Below are 21,990 nucleotides of genomic sequence, written 5' to 3' on the forward strand. Positions count from 1 at the left end.
GCTGTGAAATATTGTTTGAACATCAGAATCACATCGCAGCTGATTAACATCAAATTGTAGCAGCTGGAATGATCACACGATGTCGCCCCACAGAAGTGCAAACGGCACGGCGTGGTAACGCATCAAGAATATGGTTAGTCTCTATTGCTCAACAGAATATAAGATAAGGAATACCATCTCTGTTGGACGCCTGGTGTGTTATAGGAGGCATCACAGCGGTGACCAGTATGAGAAACGAGATGAACTCGAGATCTGTTGCTCTATGTCAAAGGACTGGTATTTTACGCACACATTTTACTATGAACGCAAAAGATGTCTGTGCTGTTAATTTTGAATTAATCTTAATGCGCACACTCTGAATAAACAAAGCTCGCGGACTTCTGTAGGTTAATTAACGACATTTGATATCTGGATTCTAGATAAATCCTCAGATGCCAGGCTGCTTGTGAAAAAAAATTGAAGAATTCTATAAAAAGACTCAATTAAGATATTTTTCAGTAATATTCTAATTGAAAAAAATAAAGGTTTTGTACTTTATGTATACATTGTTTTTGTGGCTCTCCAGTATAAGAGCAGAAGGGTGAGATGTGAAGAGATGGGGTGAAAAGAAGTTCAACAGGCGGTACTTGCTCAAGATCTCTCTTACCTCTTACCATTAACGCCAGCACCATAGATAATCCAAAGACATAATCCATGATGACGAAATGGTAAACAAATCACGCAAACTCCTCACAAAAATTAATACTTAGGGTTGTGAAGGTATTTTCTTAAAGCTATTTTGGCTCACCACTGCACACCAGTCTCACGAGTATATTTTAGTCTGGTTCCACCAAGTGTTTGTTATCTTGAAGGAATTCCATGGTGATCACTTTTTGATAGGGTCAGCTGACCTGATTTCAAAACTAGGTACGCGAACATGTTCCCAAAATTTAGTCCTTTGCTGCAACCTGATGTCACAAACCGATGATATTCCTTATTCTTATTTTGTTTTTTTTTTAGTTTATTATTTTATTTTATTTCATTTATCTATTTATTATTATTTTTTGGTTGTTATTGTTTGTTTTGTTTTTGTATTTTGTTTTGTTTTGTTTTTTGGTTTTTTTTTTTATTTGTTTGTTTGTCAGTATATATGTTGGTAAATTTGTTTGTTTTCTATTTTTCTTTTGCTCATAGCAAAATATAAAATGCATGTAATGTGAAAGTTGCTGATATAGGGAATTTCTAGGTACCCAAGTTTTCATGCAGTTCTTTACAATTAATAGAGATTCTTTATATTTATAAAGAAGTGAATTTATAAGTACTTGTAGAACTGCTGAGGACATCGACGGTATTATAACAGTATAATTCCATCAGTTCTGTAATATATAAGGAAGTACTAAATATTTTATTATTACCATCAGACTATTACGGAGTCTCATCTTTTATAATGAGGAAGTGAATGTCTACTAATGTTGAATAACGGTAACTTTTGTAGTATAAAAATTTAGTCGAGACTGGGATGGATTCCGCGATTCAAGATATGTGTCCGAGAACTTATTTTATCTTCATCAAAGTATAAATTTAAATCTGAAATTATAATAATTGGTTATATTCAAGATTCTGGAAATTCTTAACTCATATGTATCCTTGAAATATCGCATATTTTAAATAGATTTGTAAATCTACTTCTTTAATAAGCATTGTAATACAAGGAAGAAGTATAGTATCCAATCCTTCTGTCCTGTATGTATATAATACAATAAAATAACGGTATTCAAATCGAAAGTATTCTTGATCCATAAATTCTGCTTAATAGAAATCGTATTACGTTTTAACATACTAAATTTATATATGCACATGTACACAATCAGCGTGAAAGGTTTATACACTAGAATCAATTGACTAACAGATAAAACCAGCATCTCCTTCTGCAAAGATTGCTTTATGTTCTTCTTTATGATGTTAACTGTTTCTCTGAGAAAATGGAAAAGTCTTGTCATTATTTAGATAATTTTAATTATTTAGATAATTTTAATTATTTAGATAATTTTAATTATTTGGATAATTTTCAGATATTTCCTTTTCTCTGCTTTATAGGTAAAACTCATTTAACAATTGAACACATCTTTTCATTGAGAGCGCTTCTTAATTGTTCCTTTATATGATACGATTTTCCATATAGGAACCAAAAAAAAAACACCAAGAGCCATGTGGATTATAATGTTCTCCCGGATCACCTTACTATTTATTTAAAATTAAATCTGAAATGATGTTCCTAGAAAGTTCATATACGATATTCACTTTTAAAATATTGCCATGATCGAAATATATGCAAAATATAGAAAATGTTCTTTTTCTGCATTGCTTTTTGAAGGACATTGGATACACAAAAAATTATGGTATAGAAATTTGTATTTTTATAAGGCATTTTCATTTAAACTCATTATTATTTTGTCACAAAGATTTTTTTTTTGAAACCATCCTTTTTCTATGTATAAAAATATATACATGTATAGATGCCTGAAGCATTTTATGATGTGGAACTTTTTCAGTGAATACACTGGTTTTCCTGTACTCTATGTAATCACATGTCAATGTGCTGTAATCATACACATTTGTCATTCTTGTCCAATATTCTTCGGCCGGTCTCTTTTCGCTTCTTCACATACTTAGAAAAACCGCTTCTGTCCAATCGCATCTTCTCGTGCCTTTACAGCAAGCCGGGAAAAATACTTCGAATATATTAACATCACCGGATGTTAAAAAAATTATACAAAATGGAGCAAAATGGAGTCACTTCCTATTTACATGTACACCTCCCTTCTGTATAGGTAATATCGTTACATTCAAGTTAAGCTTCATAAGAGCCCCCCCCCCCTCCTCTACATTTATTACAAAGTTTAGGAGAAAGGGGGTCGTAATGAATGCCTATGTAATATATTCCGCTTGTCGGAAAGGCCCCAGAAGTTGTGATTGCGCCTCTGTCATTTTTCACTGAGAACCGGAAATTATTTTTTTATGTGTACCAGAGTTTATGACTTAGGCGATTCTTTTGGAAAAATTGCACAGCGCCGCTTGTGTCAACAGAGATTTCAGTCAGATATTTCAGACCGGTGCATAGAAAGCGTTAAAAAATTCATATTAAGTAAAGCATGTACAACAAAATTATTAATATACAATATTAAGAATATTTATTTCTATTCCCGAAATTGTGAGCTATAAATACTTTTTCGAATGATTCTAAATATCATATATACCTATTTTTTTTAATTTTGGGGTAATGCGCCGCCTTCTTGTACCAGATACTGATATTTTTTTTTTCTAAACAATGTTCATCTATACTATTGTACTCAATATTTGTCAATAAATCTATTTTTACTTGTTGAATCAATTTATAACTTTTAATTAATCTATGAAACAGGATTCCTAATAAATTATCGTTTGTCTGGATTTTGAATTCTGGGACAAATAATCCTCGTACATCAATTTCCAGAAAAGCCAATTAGATCTAAAATAAACCAGATATCTCTACTGGTCTTTACTTAACAAAAGTCGAGGAAAGTGGCACTTGGAATTGAAAGTATTGCATCAGCAATAAAGAAAATAATGATCATTGCTTTAGTCTCTTCATTTATTGTAATTGGACAAAAAATAATAGTAGGAGTAGCCTTTTGAAAGAATTTCACAGAAACTTCTCTGTTTAATAACCTTGGCAACACCATTTGTTAAAATCAAAATCCGATGAACAAGATTATGTATCTTCGTGAAGTCTACTTGTGTACCAAGTATTACATGTATTGTAATCAGACCAAAACTGTAGGAGGGGTAGCATGCAAATTATCTTTCTTTTATTCTATTTTTAATAATTATGGCATTCATCGAAATCAAAAACTAATATACAGAGCTAAATGTCGAGTATAGTCTAATCGTGTAAAATGTTTTATTGGAATCAGATCAAAACTGCAGGAAAAGTAGCTTTATGAAAAAAAAAAATCACAGAAATTTCTTCTTTTGTAACCATGGGAAGGCGGATAATCAAATTCAAAAACCGATACATAGAATTATGTATCTTAATGTAGTCTAAATGTGTGTCAAGTTATATTGAAATTGCACCAAACCTGTAGGAGGAGTATCTTTTTGAAAGAATTTCTCAGAAATTTCTATTATTAGTAGCCTTGGCAACCCCCATTCACCAAAATCCAAAACCGATATACAGGATTATGCAGCTTAGTGTGTTCTAATTGTGTACCAAGTTATATTGATATTGGACCAAAAGTGTAGAAGTAGCACTTTGTAAGAATTTCACAGAAATTTCTATTTTTAGTTACTTGGGCAAACACAGTTCATTGGAATCAAAAAGTAATGTATAGAATCATGTTTCTTAGTGTAGTCTTATTATGTACAAAGTTATATTGATATTGGACCAAAAATGTAGGAGGAGTGGCATTTTGTTAGAATTTCACAGAAATTTCTATTTTTAGTAACCATGGCAACCCCTGTCATCGACGTCAAAAATTGATAAACATAATTATGTATCTTAGTGTAGTCTAATTGTGTACCAAGGTATATTAAGAATGGACCAAAAGTGTAGGAGGAGTAGCATTTTGAAAAACTGTTTACAGAGAAACAGACAGACGGACGGATACGGACACCTTACTATCGCATAAGCTCTTTTGGTCTATGACCAGTACAGCTAAAAATGATCACGGTTTTGTCATAATGATAATTTGGATCGCATACCAAAGCCTATAAGGGAGGTTTGGATAGCTACATGTGTAAGCACATTGTGGCCACACAAATATTATTAATACACATTTACAATAGTTTTTTTTATCTGTCAAGATGGACGGAATGGAAAATCATGTTAAATGCAGGCTATGAACGAGGACAAAGCATCCATTTTTGTCTGGTAAATAGAAATTGATCTTGGTACTGATAATCAAGAATTAAGCATTTCTATAATGCATCCCTGTTGACTAGGATTACATGGAGTTCCATGGTCCTAGCAGACTTCAGCATCGATTTGGACTATGCATGTGAATGTGTATATACAGCAAATTTCCTAGCGACTCCATGGTGTTGTTAACTTGTTAATTTATCCTAGTAAAAGATTTTTTCACCATTTAAAGGAGGAAGCAAAAAATAAAAGAAATAGGGCGATTATAACGATTTTTTCTTGAACGATTGAGATAGAAATGACAAATCATGTTGATATGCATTTAATTGAGATCATAATTCTCCGCCAAGAGGCAGTTCCAATATAATACCATGCCTACAAAATTTTAGGTTTTATACATATACCTTTAATCTTATTGACAAACTTTGGGTTATAAAAAAAAATACTCCCTTTGTCAGTCGAATAAAAGCGAAATAAAGGCCTGTGAATTTATATATAATACATGTAATATTTACATTTCCAATTGTTGTCTTTTTTTAAGATTCTTTACAAATTAGAAAAAAGTTCATTTTCTAATGAACTGCCATGAGCATGAATATCACTATTGTTACTTCAAAATACCCTACTTGTCGTCAAAACTATAACAGAAACTGTTTTAGTGACAGTTGCATGGCATAATGATAGATAATGTAAATATAAGAAATGAATTTAATTTTGGAAAATTTGTGAGGTACATGAACTACACTTCATGAAATATATCGCCGAGAAGCATCATAAATTCATGTCCTCGTGAATTTTCAAAAATTATATTCGTTTCTTAATTAAAAAGTGAATATAGCGAATTGTGAATATATAGTAATTATGTTATATTATGGGTGTTCATATTCAGTGAAAAAACTAGGCATCTCCGGAGAAACACGGGAGGAGCCTCCATCTATTGCGAAATCGCCGTGCTGCACACACGTGTGGTGTAACACCAAAACACTAAAGATAATGAATACGTAATGATTTCATAAAGTTTCACAAACATCAAATTTTTCGTCTTTATGATATATCACAATCATAATTATCTCAGTATACAAACCAAAACTTCTCTGGATTCCTTTAGATAATCAATTTACATGCGAAAATTCACAGCAATATATAATTTCAAGAAAACTCTCTACCCTATTTGGGGCCCTATATTGCGGAGAAAAAATATAGCTGAAGTGGGTCACAAATAAAATAAATGAACACTTCATTATTTTTATAAAAATAGTTGTCAGACAATCTTCATTACTTGTATATCTCTCGTGCCTACTCCCGTAAGGTACAAAGTCCTGTGTCAAACAATTTTACAGTGAAAATAAATGTTTATTCTCTGAATTTGTAACAATTCTCTTTTAAGGATTAAATACTATTAGATTTGTTGAGAAAAATTATTATTTCTGTTTTAAAAATTAAGCCAAAATGGAAAACTTCCAAACCATTGTATACAGAAACTTTCAGAAAAAACGAAATTCAGATTAATTGATATATCGTTCATATACATAACCAGTGAGAAAATCTAGACCTGGTTAGGAGCACCAAGGATCCCACAAACGTATACAGTAAACTGCTGTTTCACATTTCTGTATAAATAGTTCTTTTTTATAAGCATGGATGTACTCGATTAAGCTCTGATGATTGTTCCTCAGATATCGTCTTTTGTACATCTTTGTAATATATGCATGCCTAAAATATTTTATAATTAATAATACATGTATTTTAAAACAGGTTTCGCAGACCAATGTACGTGTACTTGTGCGTGTACAGTACGTGAGAATTACAGGTTCGCCTTTAGAATTTTTTAACTTGTACATGTACTTGTATAATTATTATAACCGCAATTGAAGAGCTTTCCAGTAGGATTATGTATTGTTATATTGTCATATATCATGTTTGTTCTATCATTTGGATCCTCCTCTCTCTCTCTCTCTCTCTCTCTCTCTCTCTCTCTCTCTCTCTCTCCTCCGGTGTCCCAAAATGGACTAAATAAAATTTTGTATCTTGTATTAATATAAGGAATACTATCCTCTGGAATCTTGCACGAATACCTGGTAATGTACCTAAATATTCTAATTATTCTGCGAGGAAACTTGTTAAAGTAGAAATTTTAGTAGTACTTGAATGACCAATTTTGGGGAAAATTATATTTTATTGAGGAATGTGTCGTCTGACCTTAAACAGCTGTTTATGAGTTAATAATTGAAATATTAAGATTATAACATTACAAGTGTATTTAAATATACCTGTCACATACGTGGATAAAACGATAATGGATATCTTTTATTTCAATTTAATCCGTGCAAGGACAAAGAAACTATGATAAGTGATGGGATTTATTTTTTTTACACTAGTCAAAATGTTTCAAGGAAATGACATAAAAAGCAAGAAAGTGTTGTATAATTTTTTGCAATTGTGAATACTTGTCATTAAATAAGTATCCAATTTTATACAAGGGAAAGTAAATAATTTTAAAGATAGTACTGAAGGAACCACTAGATATTAGACAAAAGTGCCACTAGACAAAACTGCTTGCATTGTAAATGCGTAGTATCACTTTTCACGAAACTGTGTACAGTGAAGGCCACATTCTACACAATGTTACCACACATCAGGTCGTACAAATAAATAAACAATTTCATGTCGATAACCGTAGATTATCACAAACAGGTAGATAAATTCATTAAAGTAGTAGTCCCATCTTTAATTTGAAACACATACCGGACAATAAAATCTGGAGATAACGCAATATAGAACTTGTCGACTGAAGTCCCCCTACTCTTGTCTTATGGTAATCAAAGGTCCCTTGTTATCAAAAGTACCCCCTATAACTGCTGATCACTGCTAAAACACCTTGCTATAACCTGTCCTGTCACGAGAGGTTCTCCTCAGTCACTCCCCCTGTAAGTTTCAAGAATGAAGGGGGCATTGGTGTTCCTCGCATTCCTCGGTCTTCATCTGACAACTGCCCAGGAACCAGGGAGATGCATTGTACCATCTCAATTCCAGGTAATTCATTTCTATCATGAAGGAAAGCCTTCCAAATCTAGAAATTTAGACCAAATTATTATAAATGAAGTGTAAAACTTCAATTAATATTTGTTTTTTAAATACAAGTAGTTTGCATTAGAGATTTAGCTTTTCAAAGAAGGATAACTCGAAAATGTGAATATAAGTACTTCGAGCAATGTCGTGAATGTGGTGGGTGAACGGAAGCAGAGACTCTTTGGTTGACGGTTTGGTTTAATGATATTGATGCACAAACTCCGTGTATCCTTGCACAAGTTCAGCAGTAGGCAAATGAATTGGAATCTTTCGTGGAGCGCCATTACTGCAGTTAAAATTGCCTCTTGCGATCAGTCTGCTGTAAAAATTAATGATTTTGATTACCTTAATAAAATGTGGTGGCCTTACTATAATTTACTTCTTCTATCCAATAGGCTAGGGTTGCCCAATTAAACTATGCAGAGGACAGAATTAACAGGTTTATGTTCGTCTACGATGCCGTCAACAAACGGGAGGCGATCTTTGAAGAGCTGAGCGAGTTTACCCCTGGAAGAAGGTATTGTAACTAACTGCTCATTCATATAATGGCATTTGAATTATGAAAAATATTCGGCAAAGATACATGTATGGGAACCTTAAGAATTTAATATGATTATCTTTCCTTAGGTTCTATGAGTACCTTATTCTTGACAAAGAAAGAGTTGAATATAAAATAGATCTAAGAACTAGGAACTGCACAAAAGCCCCAGCCAGGGCCTGGAGGGATATAGGCATCCCCCCGAATGCCACCTTCGTGAACGAGTACAATATAGGTGGACCAGGAGAGAGTATAACGCTACAGGAATGGTCGGATGCTGTCCCTTTACGACACAGTAAGTATTGCTATAGTATATGGGATGAAGCTTAAACTCTTTACAACTTTCTGAATGCCCTCTATTCATCTCGGAATGATTCCAAGTACGCAAAATCCCAATAAAATCAGATTTGGCTGATAGTAAAATCGTATGTATATTGAAATATTTTACCCAGACAGTCATGACTCCTTGAAATACACTTAATTTTCTTTTTCTTGTTTTTTTTTCCAAATGATAAAGTTTTCCTCTCCTGCATTTTTTTCAGATGCCCGTCTCTATATGTCGTTTACACTTAATAACTGCATCATTGTAAACGAAGATATCCTGGGAGGCGGCGCCAATATAACGGATTCCGTTTCCAACAGATTCTTTGACTTTGTGGAAGGTATCGAGAATCCGAACGTCTTTGTCGTCCCACCGTCATGTCAACAGACAAAGTATCGGCAGGCGGAGCCATTCACTCTATGGCCTTGAGGAGCTGAATTGAAGATGGTCCTGATAAATAGTAATAGAACGACTCAGTAGTTTTAGAATCATAAGAAAGTTTTAGATAATTAGAGTTTAAGGTCGCGGAGACCAATAGAATTCAAGTAATAAAAGAATTACATATCAGAGATTATGATGTAGTTATTATATGAATTTTGAATTATTCTTGTGAAAACAATTTCATTAAGAATACACTCGTGTTTAAAAGGGTAAATGTTTGTATATATATATATATAAATATATTTATCAAGTCTATATTCAACTATTTATATATGTGATGCTATACATGTAATGGGAAGCATCAGACTGGACTGGGTTTAGTGCAATATAAAAATTTCCTATGGGAGTGTGGGGAAGCTCATTCAAGCTAACTTACATGTGATATGTGCGTGGGGTGCCAAAGGTGTGTGTGTGTTTTTTAAATATATGTATGGTCTGTATGTGAGGGTAATTTGTCTCAATCTTGTATGTATTGTTGTTTGATCAGAGTAAGTAGGTATGAGAGATTGGGGGTTGACTCCTCCAAAAAACTTCATATTCCCTGTCTTCAGTTGTACCTGCAAATACTCAAATAAATCACATTTGTAAATCTCTGCACAAAAACTGCATTTGTTTTACTTTTAACACCGATGTTGGAGCATTTTACAATAAAGTGCCATTTTGATGTAAACATGATATTCTCGAATGGCAGAAGAGTCAAGGAAATCAAGCCTATATGTAAGAAAAGAGTTACAGTTTACATTCCGGGTTACATTCAAGGAAATCAAGCCTATATATAAGAAAAGAGTTACAGTTTACATTCCGGGTTACATATTCAAGGAAATCAAGCCTAAATATAAGACGTTACAGTTTACATTCCAGGTTACATTCAAGGAAATCAAGCCTATATGTAAGAAAAGAGTTACAGTTTACATTCACCTTCTTCAATGGTTGATATCACATTTCCAATTTAATACTTGGTGATATCACCCATTCGAGAAGTTATATTTTGTTTTCGAATAAGTGATATCACTGTTTCCTCTGGGTGCAGAAAAGGATTTTTTTTGTTTTTGTTTGTTTGTTTGTTTGTTTGTTTTTTTTTTTTGGGGGGGGGGGGGGGGGGTTCAGCCTATATCTTAAAATTATTTGATCATGGAGAGGATGTGGCTCGGATTAAGTTCAACAAGTCCCGAGAGTCGATCTCTTTCATCATCATTTTGTAGATTAAAAAAGTCACGTCTATTTTTAAGCATTGTCATATAAGAGTGCTTTTTAAAATTTCGTATACTTTTAATTGACGGACGCTATATATTTCTTTTTCAACAAGATTGTCTTGAAGGAGGGGTCTTTCATGATTTAATGTAATAAGAAATACAAATAGATATCATTCATTCGAATTCGACTAGTTAATTTCACCAATTCAAAACACAATTCGAACAGGCATGTTGTATTACCCAATTGATAGGTGATGTCACCAAATCATTTCATTATATGCAAGGTTTCGTTTCATATCACAGTATTTTGTAAGTTTTCAATCGGTATAAAAATGAAAAAAAAGGCACTTTACTTGATTTATAGAGGAAATAGACTGAAAAACTGTGTTGATAAAGTATTGTTGGAAAAAAATCCACACATCAGGTCCGATAAGATCATGAAACAGCTTAAACTTAAGTCAAAATCTCTATGTTATCCTGGAACGGTATAGAAATCAAGGAGTCAAAATTAAGTATTTTACAGATGTATATTTGAAATTTTGATATGTCTAAATTTCTTTCCTTATCCCGGGGCCAGAAAAAAAGAGTATCTTATTTTTGGGAGACAACCCCCATTCCTAAAGGCCTGGGATGAGATGGGAGAATGTAAACAATATGCTTGTAGTGAACATATCAATTAGAAGAATTACGTAGTGTTTTAGTGATTTTCGTACATTTTCATGAAAACCGAAAGAACAAGCATGGCCGTAGGATATATAGAACACTATAGAAAACATAGCTATTATATGCTTGTGCCCCCTCAATCAAAACGTCTGATGACCTTTTTTTTTTCTTTTGCTTGTCAAGAAATTTTGGTACTTGATAGTGCCCCCCAACTGAAAATGTATGGTTGTGCCCCCTCAAAGTGAAATTGCTTCCTACGGGCCTGACAAGCATTAATTAATTACCCAGTGTATATGGCAAATGAAAAAGTTGAGATGCAAACAATTTTAACCTAAACTGCAAAGGATTGGAGTCAATAAAAAAAATATCCATATCTCGAAACCAACGTGCAGTTGATTCATGTGTTTCATATATGAACCATCTTTGATTTTCTGGATACTCTCCTTTATCAGAGAAAAGTCTTGCCAAAGAAGAAACATCAAATCTGTTCGAACAAACATGTAATTCGCTAAATTATACAAGTAAATACATGTATCCAGTTCGTCCGAACAATTCCGAAAATATTTAAATCTATACTTTCTACTAGCCATAAAAATACATGATTAAGAAAGAATGTATTTATCCACACAAATATTTTGTTCGTCTGAATGAAGAATTAACCAGTACTAGTCAGAACTATTTTCTTCTTGTCGGAACAAATGTCCGAACAATTGTAATTCTTTTCTCAGGGCTTTAACGGCACCATACTATTGCATTTCGATTTAGACAAGTTATTGCTTTCATGGATTTTTTTTTGTTGTAAATTTGTTGAAGTTATCAAGATTCTAAGATTACAAAATGTATTTACTAACAAGGTCATAACAATGAACCGGGAACTTTAGAAATGCTTACATTCTGAAAAGTTTCATTAAGTTTGTCCAAGACATCTCAAAGAAAATGCTCGGACAAAATAATAGGTCTAGAGATAACAATATGGTGTCCTGATCGACATATATACATGTACGTTCCTGACGACATAATAACAGATTTAACCAAAAGCCACCGTGGCGTATCTATTGTGCAATTTTAATTTTGTGCTGAGATCACAATACATGTAGGTCTAACTAGAGTGTTCCAAGGAACGCATGTCGCCTGCTTTGTAGCTTCGTTAAGTGTGGTCAACTATTTGTATTTATACTTATATTTACTACTAGCATGATAGTTCGATCGTGCATTTGCCTGCAAAGAAATAAAGCATCCAAGACTGCGTTATAATCTTATAATCAAAGAATATATGGTTCCCCAACCCTCACATGAATGATTAATAATTATTGGAAATGATTATTTATCATTTTATTAATACACGTTTCCAACAATCCCGATGTATTTTAATAGTACAAGTTTGTGTGGTAACTGAATATCATACAGTTTCAATGTACAGTATCGTGCTCATAAAAATGTATAAAAGCTAATTATCAAAACCCAAAAAAAATCAAATGTCATAAGTTAAACTAAACTTTATTATTATTAATTATGAAATTAATTCCGCGGGGTATTTTTCGCAAAGTAAGTCAAAGGTCAAGGTCGAGTGGACTGTCACGCTGTCATTATTCATAATGTTTAATGACAAATGGTGCAAATGCTGAACATTATAGACTTACCTCTTGAATGTCAAAAATATGCTGAATATCGGCACTACGAACTATTTTGAAAAGTGGCTCAAAGGTCAAGGGTCACAAGATCGGTAGCCATGGCAATTTACAAAGCCATAGTGATAAGCAATATATATGTGCTAAATGTCAAATCAATACCTCTTACAGTTCTCGAGATATAAGGTGTGACAGACGGACAGACAGACAGACGCCGAGTAAAGTGATCCATGAGTGTCGCTCTGCAGGCGACACAACAAAAAGAAACGCATGTAATGCTGTTAAATACTTTTAAAAGTGCGTGTTCGTCCAGTGTTAATCCAAAAAAAAAAAACGCAAGAAGATCAATTTCTTATAGGTTGCACATGTAGAAAACAGTTGACCCCTAGGTCTCTTTTTCTACAAAAAAATACATTTTTCTATGGATAGGGGGTCATTTTTCGATGACCCCCGGTCATTTTTCCAAGGGGGTCATAATCGTCTTTACCGGATAGAACATTTATTATTGAAGTAAATTGATGAAATGTTTCACTTAATTGTTGAACCTAATAATGATGTGAAAATTATAGTAATCAAAATGTTTTTAATGCAATTTATTGAATTTATAGCAATAACTTTCAATTGTGTCATGGTCATTTGCATAGTCACTCCTTCAGCACCAAACTGCACGCGACATTACGTCATAGGCCTAGGTCCATCGTAAGTGTACAGGGTGTTCAAACAAAGCAGAAAGTATGAAAGAGATGGTTGTATCGAAAAAACGAGTGTGCAATTGCATTTGATGGATTAATTTAAGCAGTATGAGTATTTCAAAAACCATAACAAATACAGGCACAATACTGGAAACCTGGATCCGCCCGCACTTTGACCCGCTACATTACTGTTACTAGGGATACGCTTGCATGTCGCGAGGAAATCCGAGTCAAGCACTGTAGCCACAGGTATCAAAATTATGGAATGTAGTGTGAAATAGTCCAGATACAATTATATACGAACATGTATCAGTTTGCATGTAACTCAAAGAACTCAGAAAACAGTTGCTTTTAAGGGAATCATCGAACTGCGCGTTTTCAATATTGTTAGATTTCAGTTATCTGTTTTAATTTGAATACATGTATTTCAAGAAAGTCTGTGTATTTTTAAAATATTTGTTTAAATTAGTTAACTAATGAGTTTACATGTAATCCTCATGAAAATGGTTTTCACGTATGCATTTTCAGATCGAAAGGGGGGGGGGTGAATTTTGTGGGGTTTCTCATTTTTCCTCTGGATAGGTTATATATGCTTACAGAAATTGAAGAAAAAAAATTTCAGAAGTATTGAGTTCCTTTGGAAGTTATTGTACAGTATATTGGAAGTTATTGCACGGCTAAGCTCCGCCCCCTAGAAGTTATAGTACGTTGGAATTCAGCCAAAGGTTTTCTATCTGATTTAAAGTATGGCTAACATCAAAAGGAAAAGTACCGCACCATGACACAAGACATTTACAGACACTTTCTTTCGTTTGTAAGGGATTTATTGTACAGAGAGGCGTGACAGTCTCGTCGCTGCGCGACTCGACTGCCACGCCTCTCTGTACAATAAATCCCTTACAAACGAAAGAAAGTACTGTAAATATAACGTTTAGTGCATTAGTATATCGATGGATAAAAAATATATACATGCATGTATATATTAAATCATATTAAAATTATATATTCAGTAATAATTTGCCGATTTTTATGGTCTCTGATTCCCTTGGGCCCGATAGGAGTGGACATGAGTGAATGATGTTTTTTAAAGAATCATGGTAGATAGATGATGATGGAATCATCTATCTGTGGAATTCACCTGGATTCATGTTTTCGGGTGTTATGGTGGTCATAGTTGGTTATATATTGAAATTTATTTCGTGATGGGCATTAACAAGCAAACTTCACTTAGCCCTCTGAAAAATGTTAGCCTCTGGTTCAGAGGGTGGAACTAAATTGGTCATCAATTGAAAATGCATTATTTACAGTTGAAAAATCTTCTTTAGTTGTGTACATCTATAAAGCAACTTTGCACATTTAAACTTTTTCCAAAACTGTAAAATTCATGGTTCATGGTCCTCGCATTTGGACCAGTCTGAGGTCATTGGTCACTGATTAAAACGAGCATTAATATTAAGCTCATTTCCTACAATTTTAAAATCTAGGTCACATGTAGGCAGTGTTCAGGCTCCAGGGTGGGCTAAGTTGGTCATGTAGTGAAATTTATTATACACTGTGCCTGGACTTCTAGGAGACAAGATGCATAAAAATGATTATACATACAATTCCCTCAAAACTCATGGTCGTAGGAATGGGGGGGGGGGGGGCTTGCCCCCCTTCCAATGATTTTGCCGAAATATAGAGTAAGTACTATTATAGAAAACATAGACCTCTACTATATGCTTGTGCGGCACTGCCTCCTCAATAATGATGACCTTTTTTTGCTTGCCAAGGAATTTTGGTAATTGATAGTGCCTCCCCCACCCCCAACTGAAATTGTATGGGTGTGCCCCATCAAAGTGAAATCAGTGACGTATACGTCACTGGTGAAATATTGCTTCCTACGGGCCTGAAAAATATTCCTCTCTCTGAATGCCCTTCCCCCTATTCACACTGATTCATTTTCATTATTTTCGACAGCTGTTTGACTGTTGTTTAACGCAAATTAAGCGCAAGTGACTCATAATATAAAATAGATATGACATTTTAGGCGAAATCGTAATTTGCCGCGTCCAAATACTACAACCACGTGGATCGGATGGATAATCCTAAAGATGTTCCGAATGCATAATTCGATGCGACGCCATATTTGAAATATTGCGTGTTTGAGCTGAAGAACTATGAGAAAAGGAAGTAAATAAGAGACGACTGGTGGTTATTCCCGGTGTATCAACTTTCGTTTTAGTTTCAGCGAATAGGTCAGTGGTGTGATGTACGTTTGTTATTGTAAGGGCATGAGCAGCTTAGGTCTCTTTGTAGTTATGGAAATAAAAATGTTTCTTGTGATTTTTTAATGGAAATTTGACCTGTTGACATCAGTTTATTTCAAGAAATCGTAGAAACAAAAGGCATACTGGAAAATGTTACAAATCACAATAAAGAAATAAAGTAAACAAATAAATAATGAAGATTAAGAGGTTACAATATTGGAGGCTTGGTTGTAAAGTGTAGGGTCATCGACCACCACATGCAGGCCTATGCCAAGGCCTGGCAAAGGTCAAAATGGCATGTGCTGACAAGGCCTTCGTGTATTTTAACTTTTCAATGATAGTAATAAATTTGTTAATAAATTTCTTAAAATGATGTATATTAATAATTAATAACCTTGTTATTATGTCCAATTGCTCAAATAAATTATTATTTGATTAAACATAATGACATGATTTTTTGCCAACATGTTACTTGGAGAATGGATTCTACCAGGAAGTGGGGAATATTCAATCTTATCTTTGTAAAACCATTGCCCCTGATTCTTGATTTGAAAAGAAAATGAATAGATCTAATCAAATATTTTAAGTCTGTAAGGTTAAATATCTAGCAATTAAAACATTCTTTTCCTTCATGTTTGTGCATGCCAAGGTATATTGAATCCTTTACTCAAGACGGAATGTTGCTATCTTCTGCTATCAATAAATAAATGCATTTACAATATTTTTTATCACAGTTTGGTGGTGGTGGGGGGGGGGGGGTCCTTTTTTATGTGGATTTTTTTTAAAATTTTGGTTTATTTTGTTTCTTTGGGTTTTTATTGTTTTGTTTTGCTCCCTTTAAAAGAAACATGATCAGCAATATGTGTGAAGATTTGTTTAAGTTATCAGTATAATCACTCTCTGAGGTTGAGTAAAATGTCCCATTTATTGAATAAATCTTTTGACATGTTTATACAAAAGACTTCTTGATTTAAAGTTCCAAGCGAAACAAAATTTCATAATAAAAGCATATTAATAGCTAGTGTTTATTTTAATAACAAATATTTATTTTTGGGTGATCTTTATTTAGCCACATTTATGATTATTGTATTTGCACATATGAATTATGAATTGTTGTCAGTATAAGGTTGGGAAGTTTTCTTCAGAACAAGGAAAAAAATTCTCATATGAGCGATATTCCTACGATACTTTGTGCTGTGGCTATTTATAGGTTTGGGGATTTTTAGATTGATAAACATATCAAATATATGTATGTCTGTAATAAGTGACCCCAAGGAAGAGATATTTTGTGAGAAATATTCAAAATAGTAAGTTGATTTCTTAAAAAAATTAAAAATCACTAGTAAGAGAATATTGATGACCCTTGGATTGCATGTACAGAACACTTCATTGCACACTGATGTTGCATGGTAACAAGTACAGAGTCATGTCTGGTGTGTTTTTTTATAATGCTTGGTATTGAAAACTTTCAGAGTGAAGTTGAATATGAAAAATAAAGACAAATGAAAAATTAATTCAGACTTCATTATATGTACAATTGTCCTTTAAGGCTTGTCTGTAATTATTACATTAAAAATAGGTTTGATCTTGGATCATGTTTTATGTTTTCATTACTTTTCATCCAAATATGTTATAATTTTATGGCCGTAGATTTACTGTTTATTTGTTAAATAGTCTTTTATCACATGATTACAAGTGTAGTTTGTTCTTTTAAGATCTGAAGAGAGAGGTTTCAAAATAAAATGTGAAGTTAGGACAGAAATCATTCCATATTACTTTTATTAAAAATTAATGTTTTTGGATTTTTATTACATGTATGATCGATATAAATACACTACATGGAAATTTGTATCTTTCATCCTACATTACCCGTTGGCAGTAGAGTGTTGTTTAGAATCATTGATTCTTTCACTTTACGGTGATAATTGGAGGAAAAATAGACTTCGCTAAAATTGTTACTAGGCAACAATTACAGCTTTTTGCCGATAGTAAACTTATTTCTTTAACAATGTTTTTTTTTATATATTGATTTTTTTTTTCAATACATTGTATTCAGATGTTACTCCTTATTTCTACTTGTTTGACCTGCTGTTTCATGTTTTGGTTTGGTTTCATTTGATAATGTGACATTTAAATTACGGGGGAGAAAAATAAAAAGGCTGAGTAAGGTAAATTCATATCATATGACAGTACTTCTTCTTAAATGAAGGCAGGGATAAAAGTATATACATGTGTCAGAGAATAAAATTTCACCTCACAGTTGTTCATGGGACTAATTACGACAATTGACAAAAATGCAGTTAAGTTTTCGTATAAGAAGTATGTTGATGACCATATACATGCATATATACCATAAATTCTCCTCAAAACTGTTTTATTTGTGCATGGTGCAGTATCCTTTTTATTTTTCCATATAACAGAATTGACTTTAGTAAAGTGTAACATTAAGTTATAGTAGTGTGGTTTTATTGCATACACTGGCATGTAGTACATCTCTCAGCTGAGTAACTATTCAACATGTGTTTGTACTTTGTCATGAAATGTTCTAATAATAGCTGTTTCAGCCTTCTGTATTATCATATTAATGCCAACAATTTAGTGAAGTTGGAAGTGTGTGATATGAAGAAGAGTTTTCTTCCCTAGAAACGTAATTAAATTGAATGGACAAAACAGATAGGGAATTTATGACTTTTAAAGTGGTAACCTAATACAACTTTTGATTTTTTTTCCCTAAAGTTCTTTGCCTTTGGAAACTTGTACAGTTACTTTGGAATAAATTAGTTTGGGGAAAATCATGACTCTGAAAGTCCCTAGAATATTTCTGAATATTTATTTATATATATTATACTATACAATATACTAAATTTTTTTTTTTTTCTTGAAGTGTGTGTTTTCTTAGGCTTCTTGGCACCTTTTTGATCCCTATAACTAAATACTTGACTGCATGGTTCAATACATTAGGAAGATTGTATAATAAAGAATATCTCTTATAACAGTTCTTTTCCTGAATAGAAGGTACATGTGTATATGAAACAACTTTAAGGATAATTAAAGTTGTTTTTAGAATGTTATCATAAAATAGAGATATGAAAGAACTTTTAGGATAATTTAAGTTGTTAAGAGAATGTTCTAATAAAATAGAGACCAATAGAAAACCAGTTCATCTCCATCATACTAGAGTTAGGTGCATGACTGATCGACCAATACATGAAGTAGATTTTAAGTACCTGTAGCTACATGTGAATTCTTTTGTGTTCTAGTTAGTAGCTGCAGCAAACATAGTTAACAGGTTAATGATAATGCATTCTTTGCCAGTATGTATACCTTTTAAATTGAATAGATAAATTATAGTACCATGTAGTTTTGAATTTTCCAGTTCTTTTTTATTTACAAAACTTCATTTAAATTTCATAAACCCTCGACTCACTCATATAAAATGTTTCTTTGACTCTTATGATTTTCCAAAAGAAATATATGCAAACAATTATAGCATAGCTTGTGGGGCAAAACTGGACAAAAAAGACACTTCAACTTGACAAATTTATAAAGGAATAATAGACATTTATGTTATTTTAAGTTATCTCTCTTATCAGGGTATCAATGAACCTTAAAAAAAGATATTAGAAGGAATATTGAAAGCCATTAAATAGCTCAGTTCCTGACAAGTTAAATTTTGACAGAATTTTTTAATGAAAAAGGAAGATTTTTGCAATTGTGAATATACTTGATAAGCATTTGACCCTGTGTAGAGTTAATCATAATGACCTTAAAAATTAGCTCCTTTCTTTGATTGTATATTTACATGAAACATGGCCCTGCATTGCCTTATCTCCAAAGTAACTTAGGTCCACCTATGTACATGTAAGTAAATATTCATTCCCTGTTTCAGTGAAAGAATTATATATAGACACCTCAGACAATATCATGTCAGACTCCGATAGTGAAGGTGTGCCGGACTTGGTCGAGTCATCAGATGAGGACATCACAAAAACAAGTCTACCCACTAAACCTGCAAGTAAGTCAAATTATATGTCCATGTAACAATTCACGTAAAAATGCAGTTTTTGCAAGTTCTCACGTCAGAATACTTCAACAAATCCACAAGAAGTACATGTATGCATTTAATTTTGAAAATTTCTAGCTTCAAACAAATTCACTGTCCTTTTAAGTAACACTTGAAATTGCCCATTTGAAAGTTATAATTAGATTTTTTTTATATCAGGTGAGTATTTAGAGATCTGGATGAAGAAAAGTGACCGTTTTCTGGACCGACAGGACAGCCAAGTTCACGTCCTATCTCTGGGACCTTTCCTGCTGGGTCTTAATAACTTTGTCCAAAAGCCATGGATTCAGGCACTTAAGGATGTTAAACTCCTAGAAGGAAATAGGTTGGTACATGTAAATAAAGCAGTAAATAAAGCACTTAGTAATTGTGTCCCTTGCAAACAAAGTGGGGGGGGGGGGGGGCATGGGAATCACCATGTCCATCTGTATACCTACCTACCTGTCCTGTTCTGTCCCACTTTATGTGCGGGCAATAACTTTTCAGTTGAGTAGCATGAGAGCTCAAAGGTGACAGAAAGGTTGCTAAGATCAAAGGGTAAATTTTGCCCCCCCCCCCCCCAAATTCTTATAAGGCCATCTGTAACTTGCAGAAGTCTTGACACAGAGGATTTTTCTTGAACCATGGTCGAGCTCAATTCCTCAGGTTAAAGTTAAAGGAACTTATTATAAGATTGTAGTGTATTAACCTATAAATTATATTGTAGAGGTAATACAGGGTCCTACTTGACATAGAGGTTGATTATGTCAGAGAGTGTATCGATCATAAGTTCCTGATCGGAGATTGTTTGGACAAGTTCAAGGTCACAGGGATCAGGATCATAAAATTCTTGTCTGGAGCATTACTCTACAATACAGAGACTGTAGAATCTCATTAGTGTGGTTTATGACATTAAGTTATGTTTTCTGAGAGCCTAGATCAAGACCATTTAAAAAAAATTTGAAATTTTTGTCTGTACTAGAGGTTTGTAATCATGGTAATGTGTAAACTGTAGAGGCACATATTTTGCAAAGTTGACAAGAGATATTAATTAATATAACCTTAAATCAATTGTAGATGGTCAACATCAAGTTAACACATGGATAATATAATTATTTTTTAAAAATAACTGGTTTTATGCAGTTTTTCCCTTCAGGGTATGAGTCCAGCATGGACTACCATATTCTCATTAAAGAATTAATTTGAAGAAATTTTTATCAGAAGTTTAAATCATGTAGGTAATCTTATCATAGTCTTGCTATTATTTTTTGTTTGAATACTTCATGGTTTTAAAATTTGTATTATTATTCTTATTACAGAGAAAGTGAGATATCGGCATTGTCTTGGACAGAATGGGAATCTGTAGATTTGGTGGAACAGGTTTTCTTAGTGATGCAAAGAAAACTGGTAAGTTTTTAATACCTACTGAGTCAGGCAGTATATGTGTTATATCGGATACACTGTATGTCATGTTCTTGATCGGATACACTGTATGTCATGTTCTTGTTCAGGTTTACGTGGTTTAGAAGAATAATGTTTCATTGTTTGATTTGGATAGTATTTTGGTGTAATTATGACACTTATTGATGAGTTTTCTTTGTCTGACAAGATTTCTGCATACTAACAGGATGCAAGTAAAAGATTATATTAGTCCTTAAGTTATCAGTTCCTGTACAGATGTTCATGCTACTAAAGTTATCAATTCAACTTATTCAATTTGTTAAAAGACTGGAATTCAGCTTATTATGAAAAAGTCAAAGACCAACATCAGAGTACAGTTACAGGTCTTGTTAAGTTAGAGTATGTGGTTTTTCCCTTATCATTATGTAGAAAATATATCTGCTACTTTAAATTCTGAAACAAATTCATGTTATTTCAGAGGAAACAGTCTTACTTAATCTCATGCCTTGATCTGGTGGACAAAGTAGAGGGAAGTATGAAGGAAAAAATCCATCTGGAGGGTTGTATTAAACTGGCAGAAGATGTGGAAAACATCATGAAAATGTGGTACGTAAAGGCAAAACCAGCTGATAAATGGGAATGCCAGATTTTTGACTGTCGTGTTCACAGCTTGAATGGCACTTGATAAACACCTTATAAACACATTATTCCTTTAGAATTTTTATTTCAGGAAAGGAAGATAGATAAAAAGGATTTCCTGTTAATTTCCCTAGATACTCTACTTTCATTGTTGACTTTTAGTTTACAACATTATGTGTAAAAGTGCATGGAATTGCAGGTCTGCCTTCATTTATTGATGGGCTAATGATCATGGAT

General features: G+C 33.1%; 2 protein-coding genes across 2 annotated transcripts in view; both read left to right on the forward strand.

Moving 5' to 3' along the window:
* Positions 1-7,769: 7,769 nt before the first annotated feature.
* Positions 7,770-9,816, forward strand: LOC133179106 (mammalian ependymin-related protein 1-like). Its single transcript, XM_061313845.1, has 4 exons — positions 7,770-7,909; positions 8,341-8,462; positions 8,573-8,778; positions 9,026-9,816. The coding sequence occupies exons 1-4, from the start codon at positions 7,817-7,819 to the stop codon at positions 9,232-9,234; spliced, it is 630 nt and encodes a 209-aa protein (XP_061169829.1). The 5' UTR covers positions 7,770-7,816; the 3' UTR covers positions 9,235-9,816.
* A 5,777-nt stretch (positions 9,817-15,593) lies between these two features.
* Positions 15,594-21,990, forward strand: part of LOC133179105 (E3 ubiquitin-protein ligase TTC3-like) — a 52,866-nt gene continuing 46,469 nt past the window's right edge. Inside the window, exons 1-5 of the mRNA XM_061313843.1 lie at positions 15,594-15,659; positions 19,561-19,686; positions 19,894-20,059; positions 21,033-21,120; positions 21,593-21,720. Coding sequence (XP_061169827.1) covers positions 19,596-19,686; positions 19,894-20,059; positions 21,033-21,120; positions 21,593-21,720 — 473 coding nt within the window. The 5' untranslated portion in view covers positions 15,594-15,659; positions 19,561-19,595. The remainder of the gene's footprint in view (positions 15,660-19,560; positions 19,687-19,893; positions 20,060-21,032; positions 21,121-21,592; positions 21,721-21,990) is intronic.

The sequence above is a fragment of the Saccostrea echinata genome, unplaced genomic scaffold, assembly GCF_033153115.1.
Source record: "Saccostrea echinata isolate AGI-Se365-2 ecotype Australia unplaced genomic scaffold, CSIRO_AGI_Sech_v1 ptg000004l, whole genome shotgun sequence".
In the NCBI taxonomy this organism is placed as follows: Eukaryota; Metazoa; Mollusca; class Bivalvia; order Ostreida; family Ostreidae; genus Saccostrea; species Saccostrea echinata.